Raw genomic sequence first — 18,473 nt, forward strand, 5'->3', positions numbered from 1 at the left:
CCTATATCAGGAGCAGTTCTTCAGCATTTCCTCATCTTCCATGACATATTTTCAAGAATGTTGGCCTGTCACTTAGTAAGATGTCTCTCAATTTAGGGCATTTGACTTTTCTTCATTATTTATTTTTGGCAGGGATACCACAGAAATACTGTTATCTTCTCATTCATCGTATTAAGAGGCATCTGATGTCAATGTGTCTCATTATTAGAGATTTTGACTTTTTTTTTCCTTTTCTTTTTTTTTTTTTTTTTGAGATGGAGTTTCACTCACATTACCCAGGCTGGAGTGCAATGGCACGATCTCGGCTCACCGCAACCTCCGCCTCCTGGTTCAGGCAATTCTCCTGCCTCAGCCTCCTGGGTAGCTGGGATTACAGGCACGCACCACCATGCCCAGCTAATTTTTTGTATTTTTAGTAGAGACGGGGTTTCACCATGTTGACCAGGATGGTCTCGATCTCTTGACCTCGTGATCCACCCGCCTCGGCCTCCCAAAGTGCTGGGATTACAGGCTTGAGCCACCGCGCCCGGCGACTGACTTTTTTTTTCTTTGATGGAGTCTTGCTCTGTCTCCAGGCTGGAATGCTGTGGTGCAACCCCTGCCTCTCCTGGTTAAGCGATTCTCCTGTCTCAGCCTCCCGAGTAGCTGGGACTACAGGTGTGCGCCACCACACCCAGTTAATTTTTGTATTTTTAGTAGAGAGTTTCACCATGTTGCCCAGGATGGTCTCAATCTCTTGACCTCATGATCCACCCACCTCGACTTCCCAAAGTGCTGGGATTATAGGCGTCAGCTACTGCGCCCAACTGAGATTTTGACTTTTATTACCTGGTTTATGAAGTGTCTGCTAAATTTATCTGCTATAAAATTAATAAGTTTTGTATTTATTAACTGAGCTGTATCTTGCAGAGACTTACTTTGAAACCATGTAGACATCGTGTTTCTTATTGAAATTTTACCCTCAGATTTAGCATTTCATTTATTCATACCGGAATCAATTATTATGTTTATGAAATGATGATGATTTTCTAATTCTACGATTCCTCTGTATTTATTAGTTTATATTCTACAAAATGCCGACTTACTTATTTACAACTTTAAAGCAGTAGGGACTAATGGCTTTCTATTGCATTCAGTTGTTTGTAATCTATTGCTGTCTTCATTTTTATGCTCAAGTTTTTCCAGGTTCGGCTATTGGGAACCTCTGCAGGCCAGCTCCTGCATCCTTTTGTTATTTTTCCTTCACTGTATAGGCACTTCCTTACTTTAAGCACAAGAGGTGCCTAAAATCAGCTGTTTATGCCAAGAACCCTAATTTGTTTCAGTGGAGAAGGGTAATTAGAAACCTGATCTAGGAACATGGTGGGCTCATTATTATTTTATACCCACACATACTCACAGACACACCGTAACTTATCTACATATATTAAATACCATGAGTCCACAGTTATACCTTCAATTTCAATCTAATTCACAAGGTTTATGCAATTCTTACTTTTCCTACCTATACCTTCTTTATCTAACCAGAAGAAACCTGGCTTCTGAATATATTTACTTATTTCCTCAATCCTCTGTATGCAACCAGTGTCACTACCACACAGCCCATCTCATTTGAGTCCTGATATCTTCACACATGTTGGGTACTCAGTATGAACACTGCACTCTTCCCTTAGGCTGGAACTTCTTATGCATGAAGTCGTATAGTATGTAAACTTTTTTCTCTGGATTCTTCAACTGAGTATAATGTTTTTGAATTCATCCACATTATTGCATCTATCAGTAGTTTTTTCCTTTTTATTGCCAAGAATAATTTCATGGCATTAATACACCATAATTTGTGTATTCATTCTTCTGCTGATCAATATTTTTATTGTTTCCTGTTTGGGGTTATTATTAAGGGGACTAGTGTGAACATTCCTGTATAATCTCTATTGTGGACATGTGTTTTCCTTCTTCTTGGGTAGATAGCAAGGTGTATAACTGCTATATTACAATCTTCCAAATAATTTTCCCATGTAGAGATACCACTTACACCAGCTGTGGTTTGAGAGTTCTGGTTGCTTCATATCCTTGCCAACATTTTATGTTGCCTGTGTTTTTAATTTTATCCAATCTAGTGGGTGTGCAGATATTTGTCATTATGGTTTAACATGCATTCCACTATTTGCTAATAACAGTGAGCCCTACTGTATGTGCTTATTGACCATATATCTTCTCTTATTGAGACGCTGATCACCACCAGTTTGAGACTATAATCTTACGACTTTCCCTAATATTTTCCTTAATATGAATCTTATCATCTTGTGTCAATGTAAACCTTTGCCCACTTAAAAAATAGGATGGTTTGTCTTTTGATCATTTATTTGTAAGAGTAATTACATATAAATATTTTCTGGCTACAAGTCTTTTGTCAGATATGCAAGTTATTTTCTCCCAGTCTGTGCCTTGCCTACCTATTTTCCTAACAGTATCTTTTGATGAGCAGAAACGCTGTCCACTGCCTTCACAATGCAGGAGCGTGGCACCTGACCTCATCAGGGCTCTTCATATTCAGGCTCTGTGCCTTAGATCATGATGCTGCTGAGTTGGCAGGGTCAATAGGCAGTGTCAAAAGTCTGAGTATTCCTAGAAACCATTCCTACACCAGGAGGGCTAACAACTTATCCGTATAAATGACTTTACCCACATAATTATAACTCTAATACACTCTCTCTTAGCCAGATGATGAAAATTCTCACAGCCATTTCATTGACAGTTGACATGAGAACTATGACAGAGGGAAGTTGGAATGGAAAGAAGAGTGCCCCCAGTGAATTATGGATAAAATACATTTTTACAAATTTTACAAAATCATATGTTTATAAGAACACTGGCTAGGACCCCACCACCACCACCCCCAGGTCTTGGAAGGGGCCTACGCAAGTGATAAGCTATGAAATTATGCTACATTGGTTTCATGGGGAATCTACCTGTGACACTGCCTATGAAGCGACCCACAGTGGCAAAATCTGCAACGTTTATTACAAATTTAACTGGAACCCAGATTATGAATTCTGCTTTCAGGCAAGATAGAATAGTTTTTAGAAGTCTTATCGGCCAGGTGTGGTGGCTCATGCTGTAATCCCAGCATACTGAGAGGCAGAGGCAGGCAAATCACCGGAGGTCAGACTTCAAGACTAGCCTGGCCAACATGGCGAAGCCCATTTCTACTAAAAATACAATAATTTTAACTGACTGTACTGGCACGCACCTGTAGTCCCAGCTACTTGGGAGGCTGAGGCAGGAGAATTGCTTGAACCTGGGAGGTGGAGGTTGCAGTAAGCCGAGATTGCACCACTGCATTTCAACCTGGGCGACAGAGTGAGACTCCATCTCTAAATAAATAAATAAATAAATAACATTTGTGTAACCGATCACAGAGCCATTGAAGCAAAAAGACAAAAAAGTTCATATTCCACGTAGTGAAGAACTATAAAGTTGAGCTGAAGTTGCTTTTTCCTTTGGGGAATGTGCTGATTCTGAGGGGAGTTACACTTGGTTTTTGTTTGTATCTGCCCTCTCCACTTTTTCTGGAGAATAGGATCGTGCTATATTGCCCAGGCAGGTCTTGTACTCCTGGGCTCAAGGTATCCTCCCACCTTTTCCTCCCTGAGAGTTGGGATTACAGGCATGAACTACCACACCTGGTGTAATTTGCTAATTCTGGATACAAGCATGAAACCGGTAAAAGGCCCATTAGTAGGAAACAGGGGAGAAGTCCAGAAATTTGCTATTTTTTCAGAGCTAAAGTAACGCAACATCAACATCGGTTGAGATCCTGATACAAAGCAGTTTTCTCTTAGGTGTTTGAAACATTTTTATGTAAGGAGGAACGTTTAAACAGCTATGTCAAAAACCTCTGAAAAACACAGCTGGATTTTCAACTGTCTTATGGTACTGAGGAATCAAAGTTGAGTTCATGACTAACCCAGAGAATGAACCCTGGCAAACATACTAGTCTTTCAGTTGAAAGCCCTAAAGGACTAACAAGAGATTGGCCAAGCCTTTCCAATATGGCAACCCAGTACTGCCTCAGCTCCGACCCTGCCTGGATAAATTCCTCTCTGCCTAGCAAAGGAAAAGGTGAACACTGAAAATCAGAGGAAATGACCATAGACTGCATTTACGAATTCCAAGGGCCACATGAAATGAATTTAGGTGAAAACAATATGTATCATTGACTGCCACAAATCTCCACACTCAATAGTTGACCAAATAGAATCTCCCTTCCGGGGAGGTATCAGAGAATAATGTTTCTGTTAAAGACTTGAAAGATGTATTGCCCTCCAGTTGCATTATCTATATAGCCTGAGCACAAAACAAAATGAGACTGGTGAATGACGTGGATCATTGTAAGCTTCATAAGGTGGCAATTTTAATTGATTGTTACTTTGAGTTTGGCTTGTTATCCTAATAGATCACCTTGACACCTGGCACTTGATTTTAGCCCACTGAAACAGATGTTGATCTTTTGATCTCCAGAACTGTAAGATAGTACAGTTACGTAGTTTTAAGTCACCAAGTGTGTGGCAATTTGTAAACGCTGCCATGGGGAACTAATAAACTAAGTGAGCTAAATTTCAACTTTGGAGAAGAAATTAACTGTATTTAAATGTTCTGCTTCTATCTGTTTACGAATCAACTCATGAGACTATAAGCTTTATGTGTGGCTGAAAGCAAAAGCAAGATCTTGAACCTGTACATCTATAGGTGAGCAATTGTGGCTTTCAGTTGTCATACCCAAGAAAACCCAAAGGTGCTTGATCTGTCTGAAGTAGATTGGAATGCTATATGGAAGCCGCGCATGCCTTAAGAGAAGTATCTTAGCTGAGACTACCAGATTTTTGCAGCAAAGCCACACCTTCTTTAGCAAAATAATGATCAACTGAGAGAAATAGAAAAATCATAAATTACTGCTTTAAAAAAAGGACATTCAGGTCTTCGGGCTCACGGCTAAATAAAATTTAAAAAAGAACACCTCACGTTCTTAATTGTCTTAAGAAATACAGATTATAGATATATGTATATAGAGATATACACATATATATGCATATTTAAATGCAAAACTCTTTAAATGAATTGCTCTGAATGTATTTTATTGATTCTGTTAGCTTTTTATTTTGAAATAATTTTAGACTTAAAACAAAGTTACAAAAATAGTATAGAGAAGTCATTTGGACCCTTCAGTTAGTTTCCCCTAATGTTGATATCTTACATAATCATAGTATAATTATCAAAGCACAGGAAATTACCATTAATAAAACACCATTAAAATTTTGCAAACTGAGCTAGGCACGGAGGCTCATACCTGTAATCCCAGCACTTTGGGAAGCTGAGCAAGAGGATCACATGAGATCGGGAGTTTAAGACCAGCCTAGCCAACATGGTGACACTCTGTCTCTACCAAAAATACAAAAATTTGCTGGGCACAGTGGTGCGTTCCTGTAATCCCAGCTACTCAGGAGGCTGAGGCAGGAGAATCACTTGAACCAGGGACGTGGAGGTTATAGAGAGCCACGCTCAAGCCATTGTGCTTCAGCCTGGGTAACGGAGTGAGTCTCCATCTTAAAAAAAAGGAGAAAAAATTGCAAACTGTTTCACAGATGTCCTTTTACTATTCCAGGATCTCGTCCAGGACCCCACACTGCATTTAGTTGCTATATCTCCTCAGTCTCCTCCTCCAATCTGGGACAGTTCCTCAGTCTGTCTTCCATGATCTTGACACTTTTGAAGATTATCAGCCAATTATTTTATAGAAGTATCTTCAATTTGGGTTTGTCTAATGTATTCTTATTGTATACATTGAGGGTATGCATTTTTGGCAAGAACATTACAGGAGTGTTGAGGCACCTTTTTAGTGCATCATATCAAGAGGTTCACGACGTTTTATTGTGTTTCTATGATGTTTACTTCGAACACTTGGTTAAGATAATTTCTTCCAGGTTTCTCCACTATAAAATTGCCATTTTTCCTTTTTAAATTAATAATTTTTTGTGAGGGAATATTTTGAGATTATGCAAATATTTTTCATCATATTTTTGCCACTTATATTGGCATCATCAATGATTCTTGCCTGTAACAATTATTCTGTAGCATCTATTTTCTGCTTCTATTACTAATTCTACATTTATTCATTGGAATTCTACAGTAAAGAAGACCTGTTATTTTTCCCCCATTTACTATTTGTTCAATCATTTATTTAAACTCATATAGACTCATGGGTATTTATTTTATTCTATTTTTTGTAGTCCCAATACTATCATTATTTAACTTACTGTTAAAATTGTCTCTTTTTTTTTGAGACGGAGTTTCACTCTTGTTACCCAGGCTGGAGTGCAATGGCACGATCTCGGCTCACCGCAACCTCCGCCTCCCGGGTTCAGGCAATTCTCCTGCCTCAGCCTCCCGAGTAGCTGGGATTACAGGCACGTGCCACCATGCCCAGCTAATGTTTTGTATTTTTAGTAGAGACGGGGTTTCACCATGTTGACCAGGATGGTCTCGATCTCTTGACCTTGTGATCCACCCGCGTAGGCCTCCCAAAGTGCTGGGATTACAGGCTTGAGCCACCACGCCTGGCCGCTAAAATTGTCTTAGTTTTGGCCTTTGGGAGCTCCTTCAAGTTGACTCATGTATAACATGCCCCCATCACTATTTGAGAACTTCTGTACTCTGTGTCACCACCAGCTGTTCTAGCATCATCTTGGATTATTACTTCCCCAGCCCTGGAATCAATAATTTTTCTAAGGCTCTCTGGTTCCTTTTACTGGAAAATATATTTAGAAATCAAGATCTTGGCACTAGGTGTGCTCATTGCTACTCACTTGTTATTGTTTCTAGACCCTCTCAATGAACAGAGCTTACAAATAGTATATATAGGCTGGGCACGATGGCTCACACCTGTAATCCCAGCACTTTGGGAGGCCAAGGTGAGTGAATCACCTGAATTCAGGAGTTTGAGACCAGCCTTCCCAACATAGCAAAACCCCATCTCTACTATTAATACAAGTTAGCTAGGCATGGTGGCAGATGCCTGTAATCCCAGCTACTCAGGAGGCTGAGGCAGGAGAATCACTTGAACCTGGGAGGTGGAGGTTGTAGTGAGCTAAGATCACACCACTGTACTCCAGCCTGGGCAACAAGAGTGAAACTCCATCAGAAAGAAAGAGAGAGAGAGAGAGAGAGAGAGAGGAATATGTATATACATACATATATATGTGACGTACTGACATATACATACACACACATATTTTTAGTTCTGTATCTAGCTGCGTGTGTGTGACCACAGTTCATACTAATACCAATCCAAATGCCACAGAGTTTATTTGGATAAACTCTCTCCCTTCCTTATTTGGATCTTCTTTCTTGGACAGTGGGAAAGCTGGCTCTCATTATCCATAATATATTTACTTATTTGCTCAATTCTCATACACAAATAGCTTTAGAATTGCTAATCCATACTCCTAGGAATAACAATTTTACTAACTAGATTACAATATTTGTGTCCAGTTCTTTTTTGCATTTAGTTGCTGTATCTCCTTAGTCTCCTTTACCCTTAGATGAGTCTATCCTTAAAAAATAGTCAAGATACTCTTTCCCAAAGTTAATTAGGTGAGTTTTTTTTTTTCCTTACCCTCTTTAACTTCGTTTCATTTGCTCATTTGTAATACAGGTGGGTTAATTTATTACTCTCTGTATTTCTTTTGGGTACCTCCCATTCTAGTTGGCTTTAATTATTTATTTAAAACTGAATATGTGAAGCATTATTATGGCAATAAAAGTAAGAACACACAAAATGTTATATGTACTTGGAGAAGCGTCACTCCCCCTCAGGCTTTCCATTCCACTCATTCTCCCATTTTTTTTTAATACTCTTTTCCATATCATCACTTCCTCCAACGCTGTGGGTAACTAGTCTCATTAGTTTCTGGTTTATCATTCCTGTATTTCTTTTTGCATAAAGGGGCAGATATGTGGATAGTTTATTGCATGTCCTTCTTTCTTATATGAAAGGTAGTATAGATTGAGTGTGGTGGCTCACACCTGTAATCCCAGCAATTTGGGAGGCCAAGGCAGGTCGATCAGTTGAGGTCAGGAGTTCAAGACCAGCCTGGCCAACATGGCAAAACCCCACCTCTGCTAATAATACAAAAATTAGCTGGGCGTACCCATTTTCTAGTTGGATTGTGTTTTCACTGTTGAGTTTTGACAGTTTTTAAAATATAGTCTAGTTAGGAGTCTTTTGTAAGACACATGTTTTGGAAATATTTTCTCCCTGTCTCCAGCTGGTTTTTTATGCTCTTAACAGGGTCTTTCACAGAAAAAACATTTTCAATTTTCGCCATGTTGGTTAACTTATTTTTTTCCTTTTATGGATCATGCTTTTGTTGTTACGTTTTAACATTTACTGAGATTCTTGAATATGTTGGCTGATGTTTTTCATTGGTTTTGAAAAATTCTTAGCCATTATCTCTTCAAGTTTTGCTTATGCCTTGTATTTTCTCACTTCTCTTTCTGTATCTTAAATTATTTGTATACATCTATACATAATTATGTTTATAATTTGTTTTATTCTTTTTTCTTTCTTGTTGTCAGTTTGAGGTTTCTTCTACTTATTTGTCTTCCAGTCACAATTCCTATTTTATGAGGTTGAACAAAGACTGCAGGGTTTGGGTTTTTCTTTTGTTTTCTTTTTGCCTTGAAAAATGAATTACGTTTATAAATTTTTAAAAATAATGTCAACTTTTATCTTAGATTCAGGAGATACATGTGTAGATTTGTTACATAGGTATGTTTCATAACGCTGAGGTTTGGGGGTCTGACAGATCTTGTCATCCAGGTATTGAGCGTACTGCCCAATAGTTAGTTTTTCAACCCTTGCTTTCATCCCTCTTCCCTTGTAATCCCCAGTGTCTATCTTTATATCTGTGCATACTCAATGAACATGCTGTATTTGGTTTTCTATTCCTGTATTAATTTGCTTAGGATAATGGCCTCCAGCTCCATCCATGTTGCTGCTAAGGACATAAGTTTTTTATGGCTGCATAGAATTCCATGGTGTATATGTACTACATTTTCTTTATCCAGTCTACTCTTGATTGGCACCTAGGTTGAGTCCATGTCTCTGCTATTGTGAACAGTGCTGCAATGAACTTATGAGTGCAAGTGCCTTTTTGGTAGAATGATTTTCCTGTGGATACGTAACCAGTAAGGTGATGCTGGGTTTAATGTTTGTTGTGTTTTAAGTTCTTTGCAAAATCTGCAAACTGCTTTCCACTATGGCTGAACTAATTTACATTCCCAACAATAGCGTATAAGCCAGACTGATATTGTAATTTGTCATTATTTTGCCTTTTATTTCTAGAATGTATATTTTATTTCTTTTTGTATATTTCAATTCTCTGGTGAAAACTCTACAAGTTTATGTATTTTATCCATATTTTTCTCTAACAAAATAATCATAGTTATAATCAAATATTTGTTTGCTAACCTTAAAGTCTGGCTCATCTAGGGATTTCTTTAAAAGTTTTTGATTATTGATTATACGGTCTTCTTGCTCTTCTTGTGTCTAGTAATTTTTTATTATATGCTAGATATTGTGTAAGTAGACAATAGGAACACTAGATGACGCTACTTTCCACCAAAGGGGTTTCTCCTTTAGGTAGATCAAGTAAGCGGATTTTCACCCACTTCACTGTCCTTTACCCCTACTTTCATATCTCCTCACATACCAACCATAGTAAGCATTCTGATTCTTTCATTTTGGTAAATTCTTCTAAAATTTCTCTTTTCCTCTCTCTCTATGTAAATTTTGTTCTTTTTTATCAATAATTCACTCCTTAATCGTCCATCTCTCTAAATTTTTAAAATAAACTGAAATCAATATAGACTAAAATAAGTGCTAAAGTCAAACTACAAATAAAGAACTTCTGGAATCCTGACAAATACACAGGGAGGAATAGCTGTATTAGTCCATTTTCATGCTGCTGATAAAGACATCGTCAAGAATTGGGGGGAGAAAAAGGCTTAGGCCGGTGTAGTGGCTCATGCCTGTAATTACAGCACTTTAGGAGGCCCAGGCGGGCAGACCACAAGGTCAAGAGTTTGAGAACAGCCTGGCCAACATAGTGAAGCCCCGTCTCTACTAAAAATACAAAAAATTAGCTGGGTGTGGTGGCAGGCACCTGTAATCCCAGCTACTTGGGAGGGCTGAGGCAGGAGAATCACTTGCATTTGAGAGGTGAAGGTTGCAGTGACCCGAGGGGTCACACCAGTACACTCCAGCCCAGGCAATAGTGTGAAACTCTGTTTCAAAAAAAAAAGGTTTAATGGACTTACAGTTCCACATAACTGAGGAGGCCTCACAATCATGATGGAAGGCAAGGAGGAGCAAGTCACATCTTACATGGGTGGCAGCAGGCAAAAGAGAGCTTATTTAGGAAAACTCCCATTTTTAAAACCATCAGATCTTGTGAGACTTATTCACTATCACAAGAACAGCATCGGAAAGACCTCTCCCCATGATTCAGTTACCTCTCACTGGGTCCCTCCCACAACACCTGGAAATTCAAGATGATATTTGGGGGAAGACAGAGCCACACCATATCAATAGCCAAGTGCAACAGGAAGAATTTTTCACCTGGGCCTTGATTCTTTTAGTATTATTTTTATAAGATGAACATCCTCATCTGAAAGAATGTCATAAGGAAAGAGATATAACTAAAGAAATAATTATAATTATCAAAGATCTACTGTATGTCAGGGACAATGCTAAATATTTAATAATTCTTACCTTATTTAACTTTCACAACAACTCTTCAAAGCAATTTTTCTTTCTAGAGATAGTAAATGAGCCTTCCTAATTTTTAAGCCTGCAGAGATTTTTTTTCTGAGCTAGAGTTCAAGCCATTCTCCAAAGGCTATTCTTCTTCTTTCTCTTTATTCTAGACATGATTTAAATTCTTATTGTTTATGAAAAATGGTCAGTAGTTTAATGCATTTGGAGTATAAAACAAACAGGTGCTCTTTAGATAGAGGTGAAAATGTGAAGTTGGTATACAACCACACCAGTATTAAATAATTTACATGTATTTCTCTAGACAGAGTCACTTCAGGACTTTAAATATGGGCATGACAGCACCTATATTTTAGGAAGGCTCCTTTTGTAGCAAAGTGAAAGATGGTTTGAGGTAGCAAGACACTAGAGATGAACAAAGGAACAGGTTAGTATAACAAATCATGCAAGAGTTAGTAAGCTACTGTGCTAGACAAGAGAAATAGAAACAAAAAAGTTAGTTGGTGCTATGAAAGAGATGTTATACGTAGACTTAGAAACTTATTGAACATGAGCATTCAGGGAAAGAGATGACTAAAGAAAATGGCGGTGTTTCAAGACTTGTTGACTGGACAAATCACAGAGAGATGAAAATCAAAAAGAGCAGGTTTGGAAAATAAAGTTTGAAGAAATAATGGACATTTGACATCAAATTTTATAAATAATTGTGATATAATTATTATAAATAATTTGTTCTTCACTTCCACAAAAGCTATAATGATAGTAATTAAATTGCAATAAAGAATTTGATTAAACATAATTGCATCTGATAGAAAAGATGACTGATGTAGCTTTCATTTCTTTTCCTGAAGACATTCTATGATGTCATATTACAAAATATTAAGTCATAGGGTAATATGTTGGGAAGTACTTCTTGCAATCACATAAAACCTTTGGATTGTATTATTTTAGTTCACAGAAAGCAGCTTTCCATGACTATAATATTTCCATCAGTTACAAGTTTAAATATATTTGTAATGAGTTAGGAATGGTGGTGGGCCAAGGGTGAATGAAAGGGATAGAAGTGAGTTGGCAAAAAAATAAATTTAAATATTGCTTCTAAATTTGCTTCTTTAATAACAATATCCCTTCTTGAGTTAACTGCACCCATGAAGTTAACTCTCTTTCACTTCTCAGAGGGACTCATTATCTCAGATAGGAAATTCTTGAGAGCATCAAATTCTCTAGGTATTTCCCCCTAGTTTCCAAGAGAAAATATTAGGCTAAGAGATAGTAATACAAGCTAAAAACTGAATCTAAGCATAGAAAGCAATTCTCAGGTGGAATAGTTCATCTGATCATGCCAAGAAGTTTGTTGGCATACAGAATTAATACTGATTAATTTTGAGTACACATCTATGTGTTTCAGCATTTTTGTTTAAAGAAAAAGATAGTTGTATGTCATTTGTTTATAAGCTAATGGAGATGATAATATTATCATTGTTTCTAGCTAATATATACTATCCCTACTTGTACAGTTCGTGGTATTAAGACCACATGACTTTAATAATGTTTATATTTAAAACATAGATTTGACATAGTAATGACCAGATATTTTCTGTTCTATTGACAAAAGTACCTGGAAATGGTCACTGAAGTTAGTAGACCACATAATATTACAATTTAAATAACATTTTAAATGTACAAAGTGCATTTATATGATGCAGCTCATGTGTATCATTAACTAAAACCTTTGGCTGCAGAGGTAAAATGTAAAATTTATCTCCCTTAGAAGTCTTTGATAGGTAAATATAGAACATATGCTTTTGAGATGCAGTTGCTTCTGTATTGTTTACCTTATGACTATAACAGAGAATCAAGTGATCTGAAACAATTGCATACCATTGTTTACTACCTTTTTTAAAAACCAAAACTTCTTAATTTATTCTGACTTAGCTGATGTCATTTGTCAGTCAGATTTTAACTCTCTTAAAATAATTTTATACCATATTTGGCAATCTGAGATAAAATTGTTATAATATTTTTGGCCTATTTTTTGTATTAATTTTAAACGTAAAAAATCAATCTTTTTTCTTTTTTTAATTCACCCTCCTCTTGATATATCTATATTTGTCTTAAATAGAAAACTATTCAGGTTAAACTTTATTGTTAAGGATCTTAAAACTGCATAGAAAATTAATCTTAAGTAAACAAAATGGTAAAAGCACTTTAGTAATAGCACTTCTTTGCAGTACATGTACTAAGCAAGTGGTAGAGGATACATATAGACCACAAAAAGAAACAAAAGCACACGTATATCCTGGTACATCTTTTCTGTAACTCTAGGTTCTGCTCTCAACTAAGTACAAAGTGGCCACTTTTGGTACCTTTATGCTTATTACCAAGTACTGATCTTGATGATGAAAATAGACTCAGTGAAGACTCAGTACTGTCTCTTGTCTCTCCTGGTTGAATCTGCAGTGTGTGTGTGCAAACCTGTGTGTGTGTCTGTGTGTGCTGGGAAGAGTGATATTTCCTCTGAGACCATATACTCTCCCAAACTTTGTTAGGGATAATTAGTGAAGGGAGTTTTTGAAAAGGAGTTTTACTCCATAGGGTGTTCAGAAAAGGAAGTATCCAATCCCTTATCAACTCGGAAACCTGTAAGGAGATCTTCTTTCTCAGGCTTGAGTCTTTAAGTGTTTCCTACACCGGTGTACATCGGAGACCCTCCAGCTTCCCTCATGCTGCTCCTTATCTGGGGCTGGGAGGTGGAGTATGTGGATGTACCTCATTGCTGTACCTCAGGTGATATAACTATTGTGTGTTCATCAACATTCTCTCTTCATCCACTCAGATTCAGCTCTGCTAGGTACTATTACCCCTTTGTCTTTCTCCCATTCTTTTGGATTTTCTAAATTTCATCTTTCTCCTCTCCTTGTCTGCACTCTGGTCATCCCATTTGGACTTCCAAGTGAAATCCCAAGGCAGAGAAGCAACACAGAAGTGGCGTTTTTCTGAGGTCGCAGTCATATTTGTTAAGTTAATGATCCTGTGTAGCAAGAAATGTGACCACGGCCTCTAAACTACCTGAGGATCTGGTTTCCCTAGAACCTTAGGCTATGGCCAAAATCATGGACAATTACATGTATTATGCCAATACCTCACGGTCTGACTATGTACTTTATTTACATAGATTTGGTCAAATTATATAGATTGTAGTTTAATATCATTAATGTTGGGAGGAAGCTAGAGAGAAATTTTTGAGCTCATTAGTGGAGTTCTTACCAAAAAAAAAATTTAGAAAGTAGAACCTACTGAACTGGAAAATCTTAAGACTAAAATTATGAACTGTGGTTCAGCACTGCATGAGAGTATGTTGAATAATGAGCTCTCAGTAACTGTGAGTGGTAAGTATTGATACTGGGACTTTGAACCCCAACATGGAGAGTCAATGAAAGAAACATAAAATGTTCTTCTGGGTTTCTTATGACTTTGAATTTACCTCATTTTCCATTTGGTACAGAATGAGCAGCCTGTCTAACTATGAAGTGTGTCCACATGTTTCTTAACTCTGGGACTTCATAATCCATTCCTCCAAACTATCTAAGCAGTAAATCCCCATTCTGGTTCTTTATAAGCTAATTAGCCAATAGTTGGTATTGGAGTATTATTTGGTTCAGTTTTTTAAAAATATTGTGAAATTTAAATTACCTGGTCATGGACACAGAAGTTATTCAAGAAGACAAGTTTGTCTTGTTTTCCAAAACAATAGTAACACATTTAAATGCCAGAATCTACCAGCTGCATCACTAATTAAATAGTTAATATGTATGGCTCTTGTGAGAAAACGTTCATGTCACTGTGTTTAGAAGCCATTCTACTGAATTCAAATATGAATAGACATACACATATCATTTAAAATAATATTCCTGGCACACAAAGAAATTATGCATTAGTTATTTAAAGTCCATAAACACAGGAATGCAGTCCTCACAAATGAAAGGCTTGATAAGGAAGAGTAATGATTGAATTGATGTGAATATATAAGGAGAAAGGCAGTGAACACATGGCTTAACCGCTTTGAATTAGAATGAAAAATTTGTGAGGATAATCCTAGTTTAATAATCCCTGGTTAATTTGAGAAAGAAGAAAAAAAAAATAAAACAACTTGGGTTTATGACATTCTACTTTATGGTCTATAACCATTCATACACATACATACAAGTCATAGGGAAAATGCTGATTATGATAACTATGGAATGAGACAGTCACTGCCAATCACAGTTCTGCAAAGACTGTGGTGACTTAAATTAAGTGTCAAAGTTTTAATGTATAAAATCTTAAAGCTGTTGTTGTGAACACATGCCATAACATGATTTAATTATGGCAAAGCATTCTTATAACAGTGGATTTGAACCCTATTTTGAGCCTCTATATAACTGAGAGATACAGAAAATTCACTTTTAAGGAGTCACAATGCTATTACTTTTTACTAACTGCTTAGTTTGAAAAATATTCAAAAATATTAGTAAGTGGGACTCTGCCTTTAGTTAATTAACATTATATAGTACATTCACCTTAAGACCTAAAATCATCATCAAATAATTAAAAATGTAAAGAACAAAACGTTTTTGTTCTATAAGATCATAGGAATCAGCTAAATAAAATATTCAAAGTGGATTCTTTGTGAGAATAAAATGCTGAATATTAGTTCCACTGGGATTGAGTTTGGGGAATCGCCTCATTTCTGTCTTTTCCATCTGTATGCAAAAGCATTCCCAACATCAGAAAAGTCACTCAATTCCAGGGTTTAAATACACTTCGGTGATGTAAAACATACTTTTATCACAGAGGCTTTGGATAGGCTGAGGATACTGAGGTGTTGATGTAAGCGTTTCATTGCTGTCTTGTCTGACACATGTATGTCAGGGTCATGCCCACTAAATAAAATGAAAGGATCAGAGAGGTATATGTGAATAATAATGAAGCAATCTCCTTCCTAAAATTTTGCTTGATCACTTGCACCCTGTTGAGTTTAGGTATGACTCTAGGTTTTCCAGTATTGATGAGACAATACTTAGAATGAGATTTCACCTAATAGCAAGCCTGGCTCTCTGATCCAGAGATACAAACCACTATTTTTTTTTCTTTTTCTTTTTTTTTTTTTAACAATCAAGTAGATGAAGTGTTTTTTGTTTTTTGTTTTTTTTGAGACTGTGGTCTGGCTCTGTCACGCAGGCTGGAGTGCAGTGATGCAATCTCAGCTCACTGCAACCTCCACCTCCTGGGTTCAAGCAATAATAAGAATTGCTGAGCCTCCCAAGTAGCTGGGATTCCAAGTGCCCACAAGCACACTCAGCTAATTTTTTTGTATTTTTAGTAGAGATAGGGTTTCACCATGTGGGCCAGGCTGATTTTGAACTCCTGACCTCAAGTGATCCGCCCACTTTGGCCTCCCAAAGTGCTAGGATTACAGGCTTGAACCACCACACCCAGCCCAAATGACCACGCCCAGCCCAAACCACTTCGTCTATCCAGGGTTCAGGTATGGCTAGAAAAATTTGCTACTTCTCCATTTTAAAAAATTGGAAATTCTGAGTGTTAATTTCTCAGCTTTTGAAAGTAATTTTTTACATCCTGCCTAACTGGAAAAAAGTGATGCAATCCCAGTACTTTGGGAGGCCGAGGCGGGCAGGGAGATCACAAGTCCAGAGCTTGAGACCAGCCAGGCCAATATGGTAAAACCCTGTCTCTACTAAAAATACAAAAATTAGCTGGGCATGGTAGCACATGCCTGTAGTCCCAGCTACTCAGAAGGCTGAGACAGAAGAATCACTTGAATCCAGGAGGTGGAGGTTGGCTGCAGTGAGCTCACACCACAGTGAGATCACACCACTGCACTCCAGCCAGGGTGACAGAGCGAGATTCTGTCTCCAAAAAAAAAAAAAAAAAAAAAAAAAGTCTGGTAAAAAATTTGTAAAACACCACAGCCAGGAGCCAAAAAAAAAAAAAAACAAAAACCATCCCAAATACTATGCTCCTCAGACCAGATAATGATTTAATCTGTACCTATTAAAATTTTGGGTTAAGCATCCCACATATCCAAGGAAGTTTCCATTCTACTATTTTACCAGTCATTCACTTTTGAAGGACTAGATCTGTGCTACTCACCGGCACTCATCTTTCTCTCAACAGGTAATATGTAGCCACAGGTGATGGAAAAGGGTAATACGAGTTCTTTCGAAGGCTTCATCCTGGTGGGCTTCTCTGACCGTCCCCACCTAGAGCTGATCCTCTTTGTGGTTGTCCTCGTCTTTTATCTGCTGACTCTTCTTGGCAACATGACCATCATCTTGCTTTCAGCTCTGGATTCCCGGCTGCACACACCAATGTATTTCTTTTTAGCAAACCTCTCATTCCTGGACATGTGTTTCACCACAGGCTCCATCCCTCAGATGCTCTACAACCTTTGGGGCCCAGATAAGACCATCAGCTATGTGGGTTGTGCCATCCAGCTGTACTTTGTCCTGGCCCTGGGAGGGGTAGAGTGTGTCCTCCTGGCGGTCATGGCATATGACTGCTACGCTGCAGTCTGCAAACCCCTGCACTACACTGTCATCATGTACCCACGTCTCTGTGGACAGCTGGCTTCAGGGGCATGGTTGAGTGGCTTTGGCAATTCTCTTATAATGGCACCCCAGACATTGATGCTACCCCGCTGTGGGCACAGACGGGTCGACCACTTTCTCTGTGAGATGCCAGCACTAATTGGCATGGCCTGTGTAGACACCATGACGCTGGAGGCACTGGCTTTTGCCCTGGCAGTCTTTATCATCCTGGCACCACTCATCCTCACTCTCATTTCTTACGGTTACATTGCAGGAGCAGTGCTTAGGATCAAGTCAGCTGCTGGGCGACAGAAGGCCTTCAGCACTTGCAGCTCCCATCTAATTGTTGTCTCTCTCTTCTATGGTACAATCATATACATGTACCTCCAGCCAGCAGATGCTTATTCCCAGGACCAGGGCAAGTTTCTTACCCTTTTCTACACAATTGTCACTCCCAGTGTTAACCCCCTGATCTATGCACTGAGAAATAAAGATGTCAAAGAGGCCATGAAGAAGGTGCTAGGGAAACGGAGTGCAGAAATATAGGAAGGGGTGATTAAATTTTAGGATTGTGTTTTGACCCATCTTCTATATATGTTGTTAGACCTAGCAAATAAAGGAATGTTTTGGCATTGCAGACTGAAGAGACATTTAATGAGATGGGGAATTCAATGGTTTAGCTAGGTCAAGAAAGTATGGGCTGAGAGCAGTGGCTCACGCCTGTAATCCCAACACTTTGGGAGGTGGGAGTATTGCTGCCTGAGTCCAGGCATTTGAGACTTACGTGAGCAACATACTGAGACCCCCATCTCTGTGAAGAATTTAAAAAGTTAGCTGGGCATGGTGGTGCATGCCTATAGTCCCAGCTACTCAGGAGGCCAAGGTAGGAGGATTGCTTGAACCTGGGAATTTGAGGCTACAGTTAGCCACATTCATGCCACTGCACTCAGCCTGGGTAACAGAGTAAGACTCTATCAGAAAGAAAAAGAGAGAGGGAGAGAGAGGAAGGAAGGAAGGAAGGAAGGAAGGAAGGAAGGAAGGAAGGAAGG

The 18,473-nt window shown here is 38.2% G+C and overlaps 2 protein-coding genes across 2 annotated transcripts in view; one reads left to right on the top strand and one right to left on the bottom strand.

Annotated features, from left to right (window-relative positions):
* Nucleotides 1-16,787: 16,787 nt before the first annotated feature.
* Nucleotides 16,788-18,473, bottom strand: part of LOC116544217 — a 112,709-nt gene continuing 111,023 nt past the window's right edge. The window contains exon 4 of the transcript XR_004265860.1: nucleotides 16,788-17,193. The gene's annotated coding sequence lies outside the window, so the exon portion shown is untranslated. The remainder of the gene's footprint in view (nucleotides 17,194-18,473) is intronic.
* On the top strand, nucleotides 17,017-18,029 carry LOC116544213 (putative olfactory receptor 2W6). The gene has a single exon (XM_032270399.1). It carries the CDS (start codon nucleotides 17,032-17,034, stop codon nucleotides 17,968-17,970), a length of 939 nt encoding a protein of 312 aa, XP_032126290.1. The 5' UTR covers nucleotides 17,017-17,031; the 3' UTR covers nucleotides 17,971-18,029.

Source organism: Sapajus apella, unplaced genomic scaffold (assembly GCF_009761245.1).
Source record: "Sapajus apella isolate SASKATOON/1434 unplaced genomic scaffold, GSC_monkey_1.0 scaffold210, whole genome shotgun sequence".
NCBI lineage: Eukaryota > Metazoa > Chordata > Mammalia > Primates > Cebidae > Sapajus > Sapajus apella.